The sequence below is a fragment of the Anser anser genome (genome assembly GCF_964211835.1).
Source record: "Anser anser genome assembly, chromosome: Z".
NCBI lineage: Eukaryota > Metazoa > Chordata > Aves > Anseriformes > Anatidae > Anser > Anser anser.
In genome coordinates, this window is record NC_139723.1 from 54,074,149 (window position 1) to 54,090,840 (window position 16,692).

At 38.8% G+C, this 16,692-nt stretch overlaps 1 protein-coding gene across 36 annotated transcripts in view; it reads left to right on the forward strand.

The window, feature by feature from the left end:
- The window catches only part of MPDZ (multiple PDZ domain crumbs cell polarity complex component), a 105,433-nt gene that overhangs the window by 8,092 nt on the left and 80,649 nt on the right, over window positions 1-16,692 (forward strand). For 27 of the 36 annotated variants that reach the window (XM_083817332.1, XM_083817365.1, XM_083817334.1 and 24 more), the window contains 6 exons: window positions 385-460; window positions 1,071-1,237; window positions 10,285-10,506; window positions 11,410-11,549; window positions 13,472-13,685; window positions 15,927-16,055. In XM_083817332.1, coding sequence (XP_083673458.1) covers window positions 445-460; window positions 1,071-1,237; window positions 10,285-10,506; window positions 11,410-11,549; window positions 13,472-13,685; window positions 15,927-16,055 — 888 coding nt within the window. In that variant the 5' untranslated portion in view covers window positions 385-444. The remainder of the gene's footprint in view (window positions 1-384; window positions 461-1,070; window positions 1,238-10,284; window positions 10,507-11,409; window positions 11,550-13,471; window positions 13,686-15,926; window positions 16,056-16,692) is intronic. The other 9 variants (XM_083817339.1, XM_083817344.1, XM_083817359.1 and 6 more) reach the window with 3 other exon arrangements.

The following is a 16,692-nucleotide window of genomic DNA, read 5'->3' on the forward strand; positions in this document are numbered from 1 at the left end:
CTAATGCTTTTGTGAATCACTGGAAAGGAAAGCAATGAAATGCTGTAAAGTGCCGGTGTCAGCTATGATTCATAGCTTCTGATTAGAGCAATTCAGGAGATGTTGTGTAGCAGTATACAGACAGAGCCTTTGATATGGAAATGTAAAAATATTACAAAGTATATTCCTAAAAGCAATTTTCAGGAAGGTTTTAAGCTCTAAAGTGACTTAGAATATGGTCACCTATGAGGTTATTCTGATTATCCAAGGAGATGTAGTTTTTGTGGGTTGTTATTTTGGGAGGTTGTATATTGCTTTCAGAAGTCAAACTTCTTTCTTCTCCTTCAGAACTCAGTACTTAATAGTCTATAAATGTGACTGTTTTCCTTGTCTGATGTTTTGCAGGAAAATACTGTGTTTGCTACCACTTAACCATATTGGAGTAGAAGCTGAGAAGCTGAAAAAATGTTGGAAACAATTGGTAATCTTTTTCTTTTTATTTGTATCAATGTATTTTTTTTAGCTAAGTTAAGTGTGCTTAATAGATGTAGGACATTGGTATATACTCTATATATTCTATACAGCTGAGGTAGGTTTTGTAAAAAATACCTGCCTATATATATATATATATTTTTTTTTTCCCATAGGAAAACACATCATTTGTTTAGTGTATTCATCTTTTTCCGCTTGTCTTGTTTTAGTCTTTAGTAGAATTTTAAAAGTTCGTATGGAAAAGGCAAATGTTTCCTTTTAGAGATTTGTGTCACTTCTTATTTACAGTTGCCTGTACAGTTATGTACACTTATGTACAGTTGTCACAGTTCTTGTAAATGAATTTTAATGAAGGCTCTTTCACTTTTGCAACACAGTTTTAGTGGAAAGAAATGTAATTTTCTTTGCTCTCTGTTTTGTGCTCTGCCTCTGACTTCCTAATTCATTAAGACGTGTTTGGGCTGGGATTTTTGTTCAGAACTGAACCACTGAAGTCCTCTGTAGTTTGAACAGAAGAGAGGGATTTATTAAAATCTGTTGCCTACTTCCTATGTCTCTGTTTCTAAACTGCTGCTGACTTGGAGTGAATATCTCTACAGATACGCATCGGGCTCTCCAGGCCGTAGAGCGCTTACAGGCAAAGCTTCGCGATCGAGGTGACGTTGCAAATGAGGAAAAACTGAGCTTATTAAAATCAGTGCTGCAGAGTCCTCTTTTTAACCAAATTCTCAACCTTCAGACTTCTGTTCAACAACTGAGAGATCAGGTAGGAAAAGCAGCCACACAGACACAAGAGAAAAATTGAAGGTGCAAAAATATGTGTATCTCTTTGCATGTTGTGTAGTGAAATCAAATAGCCTAAATTAAAGCTTCAGAGAATGGAGGAGGATATACCCAGTGACTTTCCTGGGTTTTATCATGGCCCGTATTGTATGCACACACTTTTTAAGTACATACTTGTAAGATACGATGTGCACTGTAGGGAAATGGTGGTACTGGGTAGTAAGTTAATGTACAGCTTTCTGTCTGTCCTTCGAAATGAAGCAGTGTGTTTTGTTTGTGGTCTCGCTTTTATTTTTTTCTTTCCTATGAGCCTTTTATTGATTCCTTATATCTTAACCTGCTAAAATGAGAATATATGAGGGAAGCTGTGGAAATGTTGGCTTCATAAAGAGATTAAGATATATTTTTCTTGATATAGGAATAAGAGATTAAGGAGAAGTGAGAATTTCTGCCTCCTTTCTCCTTGCTCAGGAGTTTAAGTAAAAGTATTACTTTTCTGCCTTCCTTTGGTGAGGATGAGAAAAGGGCCATCTTATTTTTATTGACTTAATTATTTATTATTTTCATTTTACTCTGATGACAAGGAAATAAAAACTTAAATATAAAATGTAGTTTAGTAACTAAACTACATATCTGGTTCTGCAAATAGTTTTTCCTGTTGAATCATGCAAGACGGGCGACTGTGTGACTGGTATGCAGAAATGCTGAAGTGGGAGGAACAGCCCCTACGTTTTGACCATATCATCAGTATGGAGCTGCATCTGGTCTCTGGCCAGGCTGTAGCTGGTGAGGAGTCCTTGTCTTCCGGAGGCTAATACAACTGCATGGTAGAAGAGAGCACAGCCTGGCCCTTTGCTGTTTCCCGTAGATCATCTTGATGCTATTTTATACCATCAAGAAATACATTAGAGTGGTGCCTACGGTGACATGTGTGACAGTGTTTTTTGAAATTTTGCATTTTTGGTACGTGCTGATTTGCTAGTATTGGAGTGATTTAAAAAAATCTAGGAGAAAAGCTGCTCTGAGGGTTTGTTCACCCTGTTATTTGGAAACTGACATGCAAAAATACACAGATACTTTTGTGGTGATGACTGTGGGAACATACAATCCAAAAACAAGGTATGCCTGAAACATTAGAGGGAATTTGCTGAAAAGGCAGATTAAATTTTCACTTCTAGTCATTAGGTTTGAAGTTGAAGGTTGCTCTGTTTCTAAATAGTCATCTAAATGAGATGCAACTGATAGTCCATAGGTTATTTCAGATGAGCATTTTTTTTAAAAATCAAGTAATAGTTTCACCAGCAGCCCCAACCTCTCAGGTCTATCTGTGTAGTAGCTTCAGTGGTCTGTGCATGTTGCATGATACGTACGTAGAACCCAATCTAGCTGACAGGGGAACTACTTGTATGTGAATTTTTTTAATATGCACTCATATGAAAAACCTTCACATGCAAATGTAAGTTTCCATTCTTAGATTTGGGTCACCTCTTAGAAAGTATCCTATATTTTCTCTATGGAATTGTTTCTTCCCTGCAGTATAACGTGAGATAGTTTGTTTCTTCTTTGCTTTATTTAAATGTTTATAAAGAATATTGAAACAAGGGGAAGAATAAGTGTAATAGGCAGTCAAGTTAGAAAATTAGTTTTTTTGGCATTTTCAAAGCCTCAAATTTGTTCAAGGCCACTCTGTAGGTTTTTATTTTGTTTGCTTTTTGTTTTGTCTTAATGGCTGGAAAGGCACTGTGGTCTTGGAACTCTTAAATTACTGGTTGGTGAAAACTGCAAGGCATGTGAGTATTGACCAGGCTTTCTGGCTGAGCACTGCCGGACAGAGGATGGAGACACGTTGTTTCCCAAGCACTTGCGGTCAGAGCTATCTTTGAGACTTGTCAAGTGGTGCTGAGCAGTGCAGTGGCTAGTTGTAGCAGTCTACCCACTGCAGCTTAAGATGGTTAAATTCTCTTGATCCTGCACGATAAGCTATCCTGAAGTTGAAACGTGGTCTCTTTCTTCTCAAGGTAAAATGTGACAGTCTGTTAAATTGTTAATGTGTTTTTAATTAGTTGATGAGTTTTTGAAGAACTACAAGACTATTGCAAAATTCTCGGGAGAAGGCCATCTGTCAATGAAGTATTGGTTTGGAGGAGAGGGTGGGAGCAGAGGAGCAATGATGGCAATTTACTTTCTAAGTTAAACTGATTTGTTGCAAGAATCCCAGTAGAAGTAGATCACTAAGTGAGACCTACTTGTAGGCCTGTAGTGGTCTCATAAACATTTTTGAGGGTAGGATATATTTCTGTCTTGAGGCACTGTATCTGGAAGGTGCAGGGATGATTGTGAGACCATCTTCTGTTTGTGTAGTGAGTCTGGAAAATGTCCTGGCAAATCTTGTAAACATCAGTCATATTCTATCAAGATTTAGGATGTAAATACACAGTTTTAGCATACAAGTACTTTTTGCATTCCTGTGAGTGTTGTCACCATTTTGTGGTCTAAAATACTAGGCTTCCTGTTTTTTTATTTTTTTTTTTTATTTTTGGACAGAAAAGTGATCTCTTAAGCACCCAGAGATCTGAAAAAGCATGTCTCCATGCAAGCAGGTGTTTCAGATTTTCTGTTCCATTTCCTCAAAGCTTCTGCATGTTAATTGGAAACTGATCCCCTTCTATTGTTGTTGTATGCTTAACAAGAACCTTTTGAGTTTGCATTTGTGTTCAGTGGAGTGGTGTGGAATGAACAGTATGTTGCTTCAGATGGATATTGATGAGGCACAGTCCCGAAGTCAGCAAATCCGATGCTTTTGTTCCTATTGATAGGTGCTCTAAAGATTGTGTTTTTTTTTCTTAGATAAGCAAACAGTTTTTGTTTACACTGCAGATCTGTCATTGCAGAGTTAAGAACTGGAGTGGAAAAGTCTAGGAACACTGAAGGAATGTTTTGTTGAGAATAGTTATTCTTACTTCACCAGTCCCTTGAGTTGAGGAGTGCTGCAGCAAACACTTGTTTTCTCCCTCTTAGTATCCTTATTCCTTGGTGAATGCTTGCTTTCTGATTGTGAAGAGCAATCTTGTTCTTTGCAGATAAAGGAGTGACAGAAAAGAAAAACAGAGACTGTGATGTTTTGAACTTTCCAGGTCTCTCAAGAATATTTTCTTTTGCATATAAGATGTATTAAAGAGAACACCCGGACAGCACTGGCAGCCGTTCTCTGGCACCTCTAACTCTCTTCTATTCCTTTCTGCCTCTCACTTACCTACTCACTGCCTCTCTTCCACCTCCCTCCTTCACTCAGCTCAGGGTTTTACCAGAACAAAAAAATCCTTTCCTTGGCTGGGCTACATTCCTCAGATTTTTTTTTCCTTGTGAGCTCAGTCATAGTTTTTTATACACAATGCAGTAAAGGAAAAATTCTGCCTGCAGTGCAGGCACCTACTAATTTGCATGTGATAGCTGGGTGCCCAGGACCGCGAGACAAATTTAGGGAAGGAGCAAGATGGAGAACCTGCATCTTTCATAGTGCCTGTGAATGGTCGCTTAGCATTGTGATTTGCACAGCAGACAAGGACCTTTAGTTATTATTCTGAGCTCCTTCCTACAACTGCGCCATTTGTTCTGTTATTTGAAACAAAGTAGTTCATACTCTCATATGAAAAGCTAATTTGGTATCTGCTCCATACCTCCCGAGGACAGAGCCCTTTCTCATGGAGGTGAAGGAGCGTTTACCAGTATCGCTTTGAATCATTACTGGGGAGCGTGGTGCCTCATGAATAGCTGTAGGTTGTTCCAGAGGAGACTTGGAGGAGATTTCGATGCTGCCCTAGCAGTGTTTTTCTGTGTGCTGCCTTCTCCTTTGGAGAGGAATTTGGGGCAGGCGGGGCGGCTCCTTTGGGGAGCCTGGCAGCGGATCCTCGCCTGCGACCTCCCACGCAGGGCTTCTGTGCAGCTGACTTGTGATTCACCACTTCTGTTACCACTCTTGCTCCTACTGACCCTTTAGCTACACAGGACACTCACATACTGGATGAGATACTGCCTCATGTTGCATGTGGTCTGTGAGGGTGGGGACTTTAAAAAGTAGAAACACCAGGAATTTGTTCTTTTGACAGCTGAGACCTAGCTGTGAGTATTACATTGCTTTAAATGCTGATAAGCTTACAGACATGACTGATTTTTTTTATTAAAGACATTTTGAACAACCAAATGTAAGTGCTGTTTGACTGCATTTAGCATCTATCTGTGCAATTGTAGTGTAGGTTTTGTCATGCTCAATGGTATCTGTGAATTTTCTTTCCCTCTAACGCCAAATTATGTCCATATATTGTTGATGTTATGTAAAGTAAGGAAGAGGCCAATCAAGGACAATTACCATAAGCCAAATTATAAAACAAAGCAAAATCCTTTCATACAGTACTTAAATAATTGCATTGCTGTAAAGGAACTTCTCAATACAATTATAGTGATTTTATTATTGCAAAGTACTACAAGCCATATGCTATGGAAAGTATTTCTTGAAACCACAAGAGCATCATCTTCTTAAGACTTCTACTTGTGACTTACTGCACCACTAGAAATGACATATACTTCTGTGATTAACAATGACATACACCAGTTCTCCTGAATTTTTACATGCTGTAAGCCTGTATTTGAAGGAAGAAAGGAAAACCAAGGAATCATGATGTTTCTGTTCTTAGTTTGTCTGGGGATTCTAATATTCTACCTTTAGGGTCGTTACAAATGTCATTTTCAAATGGAAATGACTTTAAAGCATGTGTGGGTGTGTTTCAGGAGAGAAAGGAAGACGAATTCTTAAATACCAGTTTTTTTACACACACATGTATGCAGAACTTCATTCTGTTAACAGTTCGGTAGATTTTCTTAGACTTCTCATCACAAGCCAGAAGCAGAAGCCACCTTATGTGAGGTAGGTTTCCCATGTTAAGCACATCGTCTATTGAACCTGTGACTGTTTCTTTAAAAAGAAAAAAAGCCTGATGAAAATGAATTGTTGCTATCAATTGTTAGAGAAGAGGTAGTGTTTGATACTGCATTGTAGCTATTCTTTAGTCATAGTTTTACTGAAGGTTTTGAGATGAACTTTTTCAAAGCTTTATTTAAACTGATATTAATTGGAGGTGCTTTTTAACTTTCCATGCTTTATATAGTGTGCAGCTCTTCTTTTCAGTGATATGTTAACCGTCATGCAAATAAAGACTATCCGGTGTCTTTAGAGTAATGGAGTTAATAAGTAGTTATGGAAAAATATCTTAGAAAATCCTGAACAATTTCCATCTCAGCACTAGTTTGGAAGGCAGAAGGAATACAGGGGTTCGGTCAGTTCCCACACCTTTGCAGCAGTGTACCAGCTAGCTCAGAGAAATGTACAGAAAGGACAAAGTGCCAGACTGACAAGGTGGGTGCTGTATTTTCAGTTTGAACAGGATTTGGTCTGTGAAAACATACAATGTGATGCTGAAATATGAATCTGTGGCCTGTTGCTACTTTTATTCTAGCAAGTAGATGTGAGAGTTTTCTACCAGAGAGGAAAAAATAAATTCCAAAGGAAAATACCATGTTTTAATGAACAACGCGCATTAAGAACTTCAAACTTATCTAGAGAAGGAAATGGTGATACTAGTAATATGGTCAGGTGGAAGTTAATGTGTCCATCGTGGTCTGTTGTTTGAGCATTGCCAACAGTGAAATGACCTTAAAGCAATACCTTGCTAAGCAGATTTAGGAGAACATTCACAGATCTTTCTGCGGGATGTGCGCAGAGCTCGTCTATGTACTGATGACTGTGCTGTACTGGATGCTCAATGGATGAGAAGAACTCTAGATTTGGACAAAACATATAATACAATTCATAGTAAGGGGAGTGTGTTGTACTCAATAGCCTTTTATTTTTGAGATATAGCTCCATTTTTCTCTTTGCTGTTTTTGCATACAGAAAAGTAAGTGCTTTATTCTGTGTTTGAGCAAGACAATACAATGATATAAACACTATTTACATTACTCATACCATTGTAAAAGTGCCATGCCTTAGGACTGCTGTGCTTTGCTTGATCTATTTTTTTTGTGCACGGCATGATTTTCCTAGAGTTGTGTATTGCTCCCTTTATGTGTGTGAAGGAGTGTTCCTGATACAGGGAGGACATTGCTGTTCTATATGGTGAGAGGTTTCACAGGCTGGGATTGTCTTGATGTTAGTAATCCACATATCATGTGGTAATATGGAAAAATTCAGAGTGAATTTAACGAAGAAAGCTAGAGTTTCAGACAGTGAGGTGGGCACAGCAGCAATTCCTCAGCTTCAGCAAGCTTCTATGCCTTAATATTCTATTTCTTACCCTTTTTGTGTGTTTGCCTGATGCCTGCATGATTCTTCCCTTTCTAAAGCAGAGGGGTTCTAGCTTTATTTATAGTCTCAAATTTTTCTCCTAGCATAATTATAATTTTATTTCTTTTTGTTCTTTTGGCTTATGACTATGCACATCATTCAAAGGCAGTTTTCACACACACTTGGGTTTCTAAGGACTAATGATAATGCCAGTGTCCCTTTCCCTTCCTGCCATCTTGACTGATGAAACTTAAGTTCATGCCATATTAAAAGGGTCCCAAGATGGAGTAGTGTTGTATTGAGAAAGGTGCTAAATGAAATTTAAGGCATTTAGTATATTTTTTTCTCGAAGTTTAATCACATTGGCTGGAGTCATTACCACTCACAGCTGCTGAGCCTTGCCTACCTAGTTTGAGGTTACCACTCCAAAGGTTGCATCAAAGAGGTTTTATGAACTCTCACCACTGTATGGGGCAGAATCAGTTGGTTTTGGACATACTGTGCTGTTCCTTGTTTAGGCTAACATTGCTGGCATTGCCGGGGCAGGTGGTAAGTTCTTTCGTGGCTCCTTTCACCAAGAAAGCTCTGAGCATTATAACCTTCAGCAGGAAAGGCAGTTAAGTGCTATTTTGTGCCATGAGCACAGTGATTTAGAAAATGAACACGTATCCATGACTGATTAATGTTTCTGATATCAGATCCATTTGCAATGGCCTTTGAGTTTACAAGAAACAGATTGTGTTTGTGTCCCATTTACTCTTAAGGCTGCTTTATCTTGCTGTGGAAATGCAAAAATGTTTTTAAATAGAAGTAATGAGAGACCTGCTAATTACGATGGTGTATTTTTTTAATAAAAAATTGACCCATGAGAATTTTATGGGAGCAAATATGACAGGAGGATATGTTAGTAGATTTGAAGGTGGAGGAGAGCAAAAAATGAAGCATGTTAATTGACAAAGTTCAGCAATATGCTTGTGTATATTGAAATGGATGACATTGGGAAGGTGGAAGTGTATTAATCTATTGTGTGGGCTCATGTAGATAAGAAAACAGTATGGCATAGATTTTAATAGTTTTAAATTCACACATACAATATAAGGGGAAATCTTGTGTTCATGAAAGGAAGGGTAGAATGGGGTTGTCTCTGAATCGTTACATGCAGTGAGCTCTGAAACAAAGCTTATCTGCCTGCTCCTTACAGGTTTGCTGAAATGACTGTATCTGGTTAAAGAAAATGCACATTTTAGGCATTATAGTTTGTCTGAAACATAACCCAAGTGGTTCCTGACAAACTTGGACAACAGAACATGATCACTGTGTTAGAAATCACTGAGTTCAAAACATCCTGTTTTTCTTCTTTCCCATTTTGTTATGGCAGAGCGGGCTAAGTGTTACTGAGGGCTTTTCTTTCTAGTGCTGCCTTGTATTAATTCTTCTGTAACTTGTTGAACTTTCCATGCAGATAGGGTATTCAACGAATGACATTTGTTCTATTATATTTTCCTAAAGCACCTGGTTGAGAAGGAATTGTGTGATGGGGAACGATACTGACTTTTTTTTTGGTGTGTCTGGGCTATTAGGAGAATGATATGATAAATTTAAAGGTGGTAGTCTGTTTAAACAGTTGAGACTGGCTGGCACAGTAGCCATTTTAGAGTACATTCCTGGATTAAGAAAATATTGTTGATGTTTGATATGTAGGAATAAGGCTTTGAAGAAGGGGAATTAATATCTGTTGTGGTAGAGACTGCTGCAATTTTTTGCACCGTGAAACTACTAACAGTATTTGAGGACAGGGTATTGTGGTCCTGAATAAAGGTCAGCGTGCCAGGCAAGTGTGACACAGATGGGTCTGGAGTAAAACAGTTCTTGCTGATGGACAGCCATCAGGCGAGTGGGATAAGAGGCAGCTGAGGGCTGCTTCTCCTGAGCACTGTACAGTTATTTGTGTGAAGTGATGTCTCCATTCTCCCACCCCCAGCCACGCATTAGATTGGTCAGCCGAGACCTGCTTGAAAGTAGGTAATTTACTCTGTATGGGCAAGATGGGGACTTCTCTTATTTTCTTTTCTTCTCTAAGAGAAAGGTATTGTCACAGCTGTCTGTGTAAAGGTACAACTGCGGCTTTCAGATCAGCCTGGTGATTTTAGAGTTGCTCAGTAATTTTGTATATAATTGTAGCTCATGTAGGGTGTCACAGTGGCAGCCTTAGTGTATAGTGGTGCAGAAAACCTGACTGGCAGAAATTTTATTCGGACCATTGTTTCTTGCATAGTAGGTGAGGTTTTTCTTTTTTTCATCAGAATGCACATACTTTTTTTTTCCTTGTAAAATACTTGAACAATTTTTTTTTTTAAAACCTGGCAGCGTAGAAAAAGCTTGTTCAGACTTGTTTACCACTACAATGGTTAGAGTTATTCAAGCTGCTGTGCTGATGTGAACAAAAGAATTTTAGGGAGAGTGTGCAAAATAATTTTAGAATATTTTCATAAATTTCTTTCATGTTTTAGCTGATAATTCACAACTTGTCAACTATAAATACTAAGGATAATTTCTCTTTTTAAATTGTTGTTCTAAAATTGCAAATTGGGATTTTAAATATTTTTAACAAGCTAGCAGCTATTCATCGTGCTTTGTGGTAAGCAGGAGTATCTCTGGTATGCCAATAAATCTGTGTTATCAATCTTTTTCAGGTAAATATCACTCCTTCCATACATTCCACTGGTGAGTTCCCCCAGCTTCTCCACCATGGTGTGAACGTTGGTTCCTTACCACATAATGAGTCATATTTGTTGGCTCAGCAGAATGGCAGCCCAGCTAATGTGCTAGAAGCATCGATGAGATCCATCACTCCTCAGATTAATGGGAAATCCTCTAGTGATGACTTTGAGCAGCTGATCAGAAGTATGTCCCAGGTAACCATGTCTTCTGCTGACCCTGAAATGTGGCAAACAATAGCATACTTGATGTAAAAACCTAAGATAATCTCTTCATGTGAGGAACAACTGGTAATGAGAAAGCAGGATTGGAAAAGTAGCCTTGGTGTTGTTGCTGCTGATACTGTCTTTCGTTGGGCAGTGTGACACTCACAGATCTGCATGCCATTATCTTTCTGGGCTTGTTGCAGGACTGATATGTGCATGCAGGAGATGCTTTGTCAAAGCATGTTTTTGTCTACATCGTTTATGAAGCCTAGTTGTGCTGCTTCATTGGAAATAAGACGAAAACTTCCTTTTTGGGCTTACTGTGCATTGTTTTGTAATCTTTCTACTTTTCTGTGGTAGACAAAATCAGTGTTTGAGTCTCTTCAGTGGCTGGAGCTGAGAATGGACAGGCATATATTTTAGCATTTTTCTAATTAACCCTTAATAGAGCTTGCTCTGGGAAGTCCTCTGCTGTTCTTCTGGAAACACTTTTGCACAGTTCTACTTTTTCCTCTCTTCTTGAAATTCATCCTCTTATTTCTTGTTTGGCATCAAAGTTGGCCTATACCCTCTGAAATTTTGTAGACTTCTGTATCTTAGTCTTGTCACTACTGATCCTGCACTCATTTAGCTGATTTTTTTCTGGTTTTCCTTTTCTAATCCAAAGAAGCCTTTCTAAAGAAACCTTTATCTCTCAAATCTTTTGTAATTGCTACCTTTCTATATGATAGCTAGAAATGAGCACTGAAGAACTGTATTTCAGTTATCAGCTTGTGTAGCCTTGTCCAGCTCTAGAAATAAAATTGAAAACTCATTTACCAAGTTGTTTAACACATTGATTAATGCTGCTTTTTGGCATTTTTAATATTCATCCACTTTTCTTCTGCCAAACAGGGTCGTCTTGTTGAGACAATTGAGCTAGTTAAACCTCTAAGTGGTGGTCTGGGCTTCAGTGTTGTGGGACTCAAGAGTGAAAACAGGGGAGAACTGGGAATATTTGTGCAAGAAATCCAGGAGGGAAGTGTGGCACATCGGTAAGAACACTACTGGAATATTTTTCTGTACCAAACGTTAACGTGACACTGTGATTTAGTGGTGTTATTGCTATTGTATTTGTGGTACAAGAGTGTTTTTTGCTTGTATTATAAGCCATGCATCCTACCAGGTTTAAAATAATTCACCACAACAGCTTTTATAATTTTGGAATAGAGCACTGTATGATTTGTGCTTGAAATTTACTCAGAAGTAATTTCTTTGTGGTTTGCTTGTATTATCTCTTTCAACAGGGAAAAAAGAGAGGCTACAGTTCTGTCATGGCTTTAAAAACTAAAATACAGGTGTTGGCATCCTTGATTACACTGAAAAATAACTTGGTCCTAAGAAATCCATTGCAATTAGAAGGATTGGTTGTGGAGTAGGGCCCTGTTATACAAGTGTAAGAAATCCATCTTTTAAGTCAAGCGAGGCTTGACCTGAAGTCTTTGGAGTCTTAAAAAGAAGTACTCTGTGTTATCAGAAACTCAGCCTGTGAAAGTATGTTTTAGACTTTAGTCCTGATTCCACAAGCTGTGTTGAAAGAAAAGGATTTCTGCTGTAACAACAGCCCTAGTGAGCAAACTCATTGGTGAATGGCAGCAATACTGGTTCATGGCAGACCCAGGCATTGTTCTGCAGTGGGGCATATCACTCAGTTCTGATTTGCTGATTGGGATCCTGGTTGGAGGTGCTTCATGGTGCAGTCTGCATGTCGTGGGGGATGGCTGGATCATTTTGGTGCTGTATGTCATTACAGGATTTTTTAATCTGCCTAAATCCCCCTTTTTCCTTCTCCTCATTTCCCCTTAGCCCCCTACTCCCTTCCAAGTGGCTTTTGCTTTTGCTCCTCATATTCCAAGGAGTTGAGACCTATCTTCAGTGAATCAAGTGCCGCCTGACTTGCTGGCAAGAAGAGAACTATTCAACAACTGTTACAGGACTCATATATCAGAAAGGCCCCAGCAATAATAAATCTTCCAAAGCACTCTGAAAAACGGTTCAAGTTCACAAGTAAAATATTATGGTTTAAGGCAAAATAGTGTTTTTCCTGAACGATGCTGAGTACCTTGGCTTCTGTGCTACAGGTGTAGAAGTTCGTGTAATAAGGAGCCTTATTTTTGTTGGCTGATGTTTGTTTTGTAAAGCATTGCCACTTCGGGATACTAAAGGCATGACTCCAGAGTTCTTGCTGGTTTGTTGTGAAAGTAACAGAAGGGGTGGAAGAGGTAGAGGATAACTTGTCTGTAGGCTTCATACAGTTCCTTTGAAGTAGGTCTGGGGAAAGGCTCAGTATGTAATTCTACAGCAGTGTTTCCTTTGTCAGAAAGTGAAGTATTATTCTATAATTTATTCAAGCCTTATTTTTTTTTTCTCATTTAAAAGGGATCTTTTGTATCATTTTCTTTCTGTTTCTCTCTCAGCTTCCGCCACCCTCCCCCCTTTTGGGGAGGGGGTGGTTGTGCAAAGCAAAATTAGTTTCCATAACATCTCGATGGAAATGTGTTCCATTCTTCAGTTTGATAAATATTCAGAATGGGCGCACTGAACAAAATAAAGCACTTGGTCTGTTAAGCAAGAGACTCAAAGTTGAGAATAAACATAAGTTCCCAGGCTATGGTTGGGAATGACTGAGACCTAATGTGCTTAGTCTCAGATGGGGGTACAGGGAGAAGAAAGCTAGCTAGGGGGTAGCAGCCAGGGGAGAGAGGCAGTAGGATTAGCTTCAAAGGAAGCAATCATAAGGGTGCCGCATCAGCTCCTTTCAGCAAAACTGCAGGGAAAGATTAAAAAGTGGGTGAAATACAGAACAGGATATTAAAAGTACTGGAAAATTGTCAAAATACTGTAATTTCTCTGGCAACACTTTTGATTTTTTTGTTTGTTTTGTCATCCCCCTTCCCTCTTTTTACATATGTGACAGAGATGGAAAGCTGAAGGAAGCAGATCAAATCCTTGCTATTAATGGACAAGCCCTTGATCAGACAATTACACATCAACAGGCTATCAGCATCCTACAGAAAGCAAAAGATAACGTCCAGCTAGTTGTGGCCAGAGGCAGTTTCCCTCAGCTCGTAAGTCCTGTAGTTTCCCGGTCTCCTTCTGCTGCTAGCACAGTTTCAGCCCATTCCAACCCGGTGAGTATACCCCAAACATATGTTTATTCAGTTTTGGGCATGTATGTGCTTTTCTGTATTGAGACACTTTTTGTAACTTGTATGTATATTTCCTTCACAGTTCTAGAGATTTTTCTTCCATGTATATTTGTTTCACTTTGTCCCATACAAAGAGTAGAAAATATGTAGCCTTGCCGGGTGGATCTTGATGTTGGCCATATTCCTTCTTCCCATCTGCCAAACTATGTCCACCAGTGCATATAGAACCTATTTGTCTTACATTGTAAAGCTCAATTTTGAGTTAGTAGTAAACAGGATCTTTTTGTCTCTTCTGCTTGGGTATACAGACATTTTTGAGGAATTACAGTCTGATTTGCACTACCAGCTGAATGGCTGCTTCTCTATTTATTCCTCCGTCGTCTTTTTAGCAGTTACTCTCACATAAAGCAACAGAGAGCCATCAAAATGCCATGTGTGGGTACATACTTTAGGACCCATAGAAAGCAGTTGTGCTACATTTTCTTTCTTTTGAAAGCTTTTGTGCAACTAGTTGAAGAGACGTTAGCTCAGAAGCGTGGTGATACTAAGCACACTTTTCTCTTCCTGGTGTCTTCCTCATGTAATGGCTGATACATTTTTGCTTGCCCTGGGGTTATACAACCTGTCTTTGGTTCCTGTATGTTTCATTGTTCAGTTATCTATGTCTTTTCTTTACATTAGGGTGGTCTAAAATTGGAGGTATATGGAATGATCAGCCTGGAAAAAAGAAGCCATTTTAGTGTTCATTTTATCCATTATCATAAAACATTTGGTGACATAATGTCAGAATTACTGTTTTATTAGGTGTACGGAGATGTTGCTGATGAGTTTAACCTTTCCTGTCAGCATACAGGAAAGGCCTATATTCTTGCAATATTCCTGTTACATACTTATTTTCTTTATGTGACTACCTCTGTATTTTCTGAACAGCATCTGCCTCTTGAAAAAATGCTACTTTTAAACCTGTCCCTGATCCTTCAGTTTTTAATTATGCATATCTTTTCTAGTTGTCTTGTTCCTTTAGCTTTCAGTTGCTGCTGGAAAGCAGCTTATCTTGAGGCATTCTTTTTCCTTAGGGCATTGCTTTATTGTCTTAGGTTTATGTTAAGACTGTGGATACCCAAACAAATACTACAGGGCTTTAAATTTGCAGCACCTTGATTTATTCCAAACTAGCGACTTATTTTTGAGGTCCTGCCTGGTGGAGTACCAACTGCGGTTTTAAATTTTAGATGAGTTTATGATGTGATTTGTTCTTATACTAAACAATATCATGAAAACTCTAGTCATCTGTTCAGTACGGTACCATGTGAAATACTATTTGTCTTTCTTTCAGAGCATTTATATGTCTGCCACAAAAATGAAGCCTATAGTCAAAGTTATTTCATTCCAATGCTGTTGACATCAGACAACCCAGAAATTGTTGTTCACTACACAGGAGGCACTTCTGCTAATGTGTAGCTCACAATGTCTAGTGCTGCTTTCAGTCTCAACCTCTGAATGGGGTTTATGCTTTCTGCTGTGCTTTGTTACAATTGCCAGTGTGAACATGTACACATCTGAAGATTTTATTTTACAGTTCTGCAAAATTTCCTAGAAGTGTTATTTTTCTTACTGACTGCAATGAGGCATGGAGGTGGACAATCATAGGTCATTGCATAAATTCTTTCAGCAGTCAGGTTCTTGAAAGGCTAGACACACTTAACTGGTGTCAGAGTATGTGGGAATGGCACAGAGCTGCTCCAGGGGAGTTTCAGACTGGACATTACGAAGAAATTCTTTACTATGAGGGTGATCAAACACTGGAATAGGCTTCATCAGAAGATGGTTGATGCCCCAAGCCTGTCATTGTTCACGAGGCATTTGGAAAATACCCTCATTAATGTGTTTTAAATTCTGGTTGGCCCTGAAGTGGTCTGGCAGTTGGACTAGGTGATCTTTGAACGTCTCTTCCAACTGTTCTGTTTTGTTCTATTCTGTTCCATTCTCTACACACATCTGATTCTTTCAAGAGGAGGTACAGCTGTTAGAGATGAGCACTTTATTACTAAATATTACGTAATCTTATATATAATAATAGTTGAAAAGGTCCCACATACCTACTTTTATTCTACCTTCCTTCATTCAAAAACTCACCCAAGAAATAAGAGAAAATACTCTGCAAATTTTAATACATATGTCCTTATTTTAATCACATGCAAACGTAATGTTTATTCCTTTGAGGTTCACTGGCAGCACGTGGAGACCATAGAGTTGGTGAATGATGGCTCAGGTTTGGGATTTGGGATAGTTGGAGGAAAATCAACTGGAGTGATTGTTAAAACCATCCTCCCAGGAGGGGTAGCTGATCAGGTAAATTCAACTTAACCTTCTGTTTACCATTCTATGTAGTGTGAAGTTAAGCTGTACTTTTATATTCATGCTAAGTAATGCTAGCTTTTTTCCTCTAAATATAAAAATGAGAGAGCAAGTGATGAAACTTATCGTCAGTAATGTAGTGTTTAGTGTAGGGATCTGTGCATTTTATCGTACCAGCTGGGTTAGGCTCCAAATCACTTTTTCCAAACTGTTACGTTGTATCTGTGTGGTGCTGATGCCTTTAGACTCCTAATTCCTTCATGAATTTACTGGTTGTAATCTAAGGAGGGACCAGTCTGTTTACCTCCTCTGCCCATACAGTTATAAAGAATGATGCATCAGCTTCTCTCTGTTGGGCTTACTTGAGGTTGGAACAGGCATCTGGGATCATGTGTCTGCTTCTTGACACGGGCTGTGTGACTGCCTTTGTTCATGCCTGAAGGGCTCAGAAGAAGTGAAATTGGTCTTCACAGCCTGTTTCAAACTTGTCCATGAGCAGATAGATTAATTTTCCAGACTTTAATGCTTTTCCCGTGGGCTAAATTCCTATAAAGCTTTTCTATTGGTTAATTAAATAGAAGAGTAACCCTAAATAGCTATGAGTGTAAGGCGATATAACTACCCGAATCAT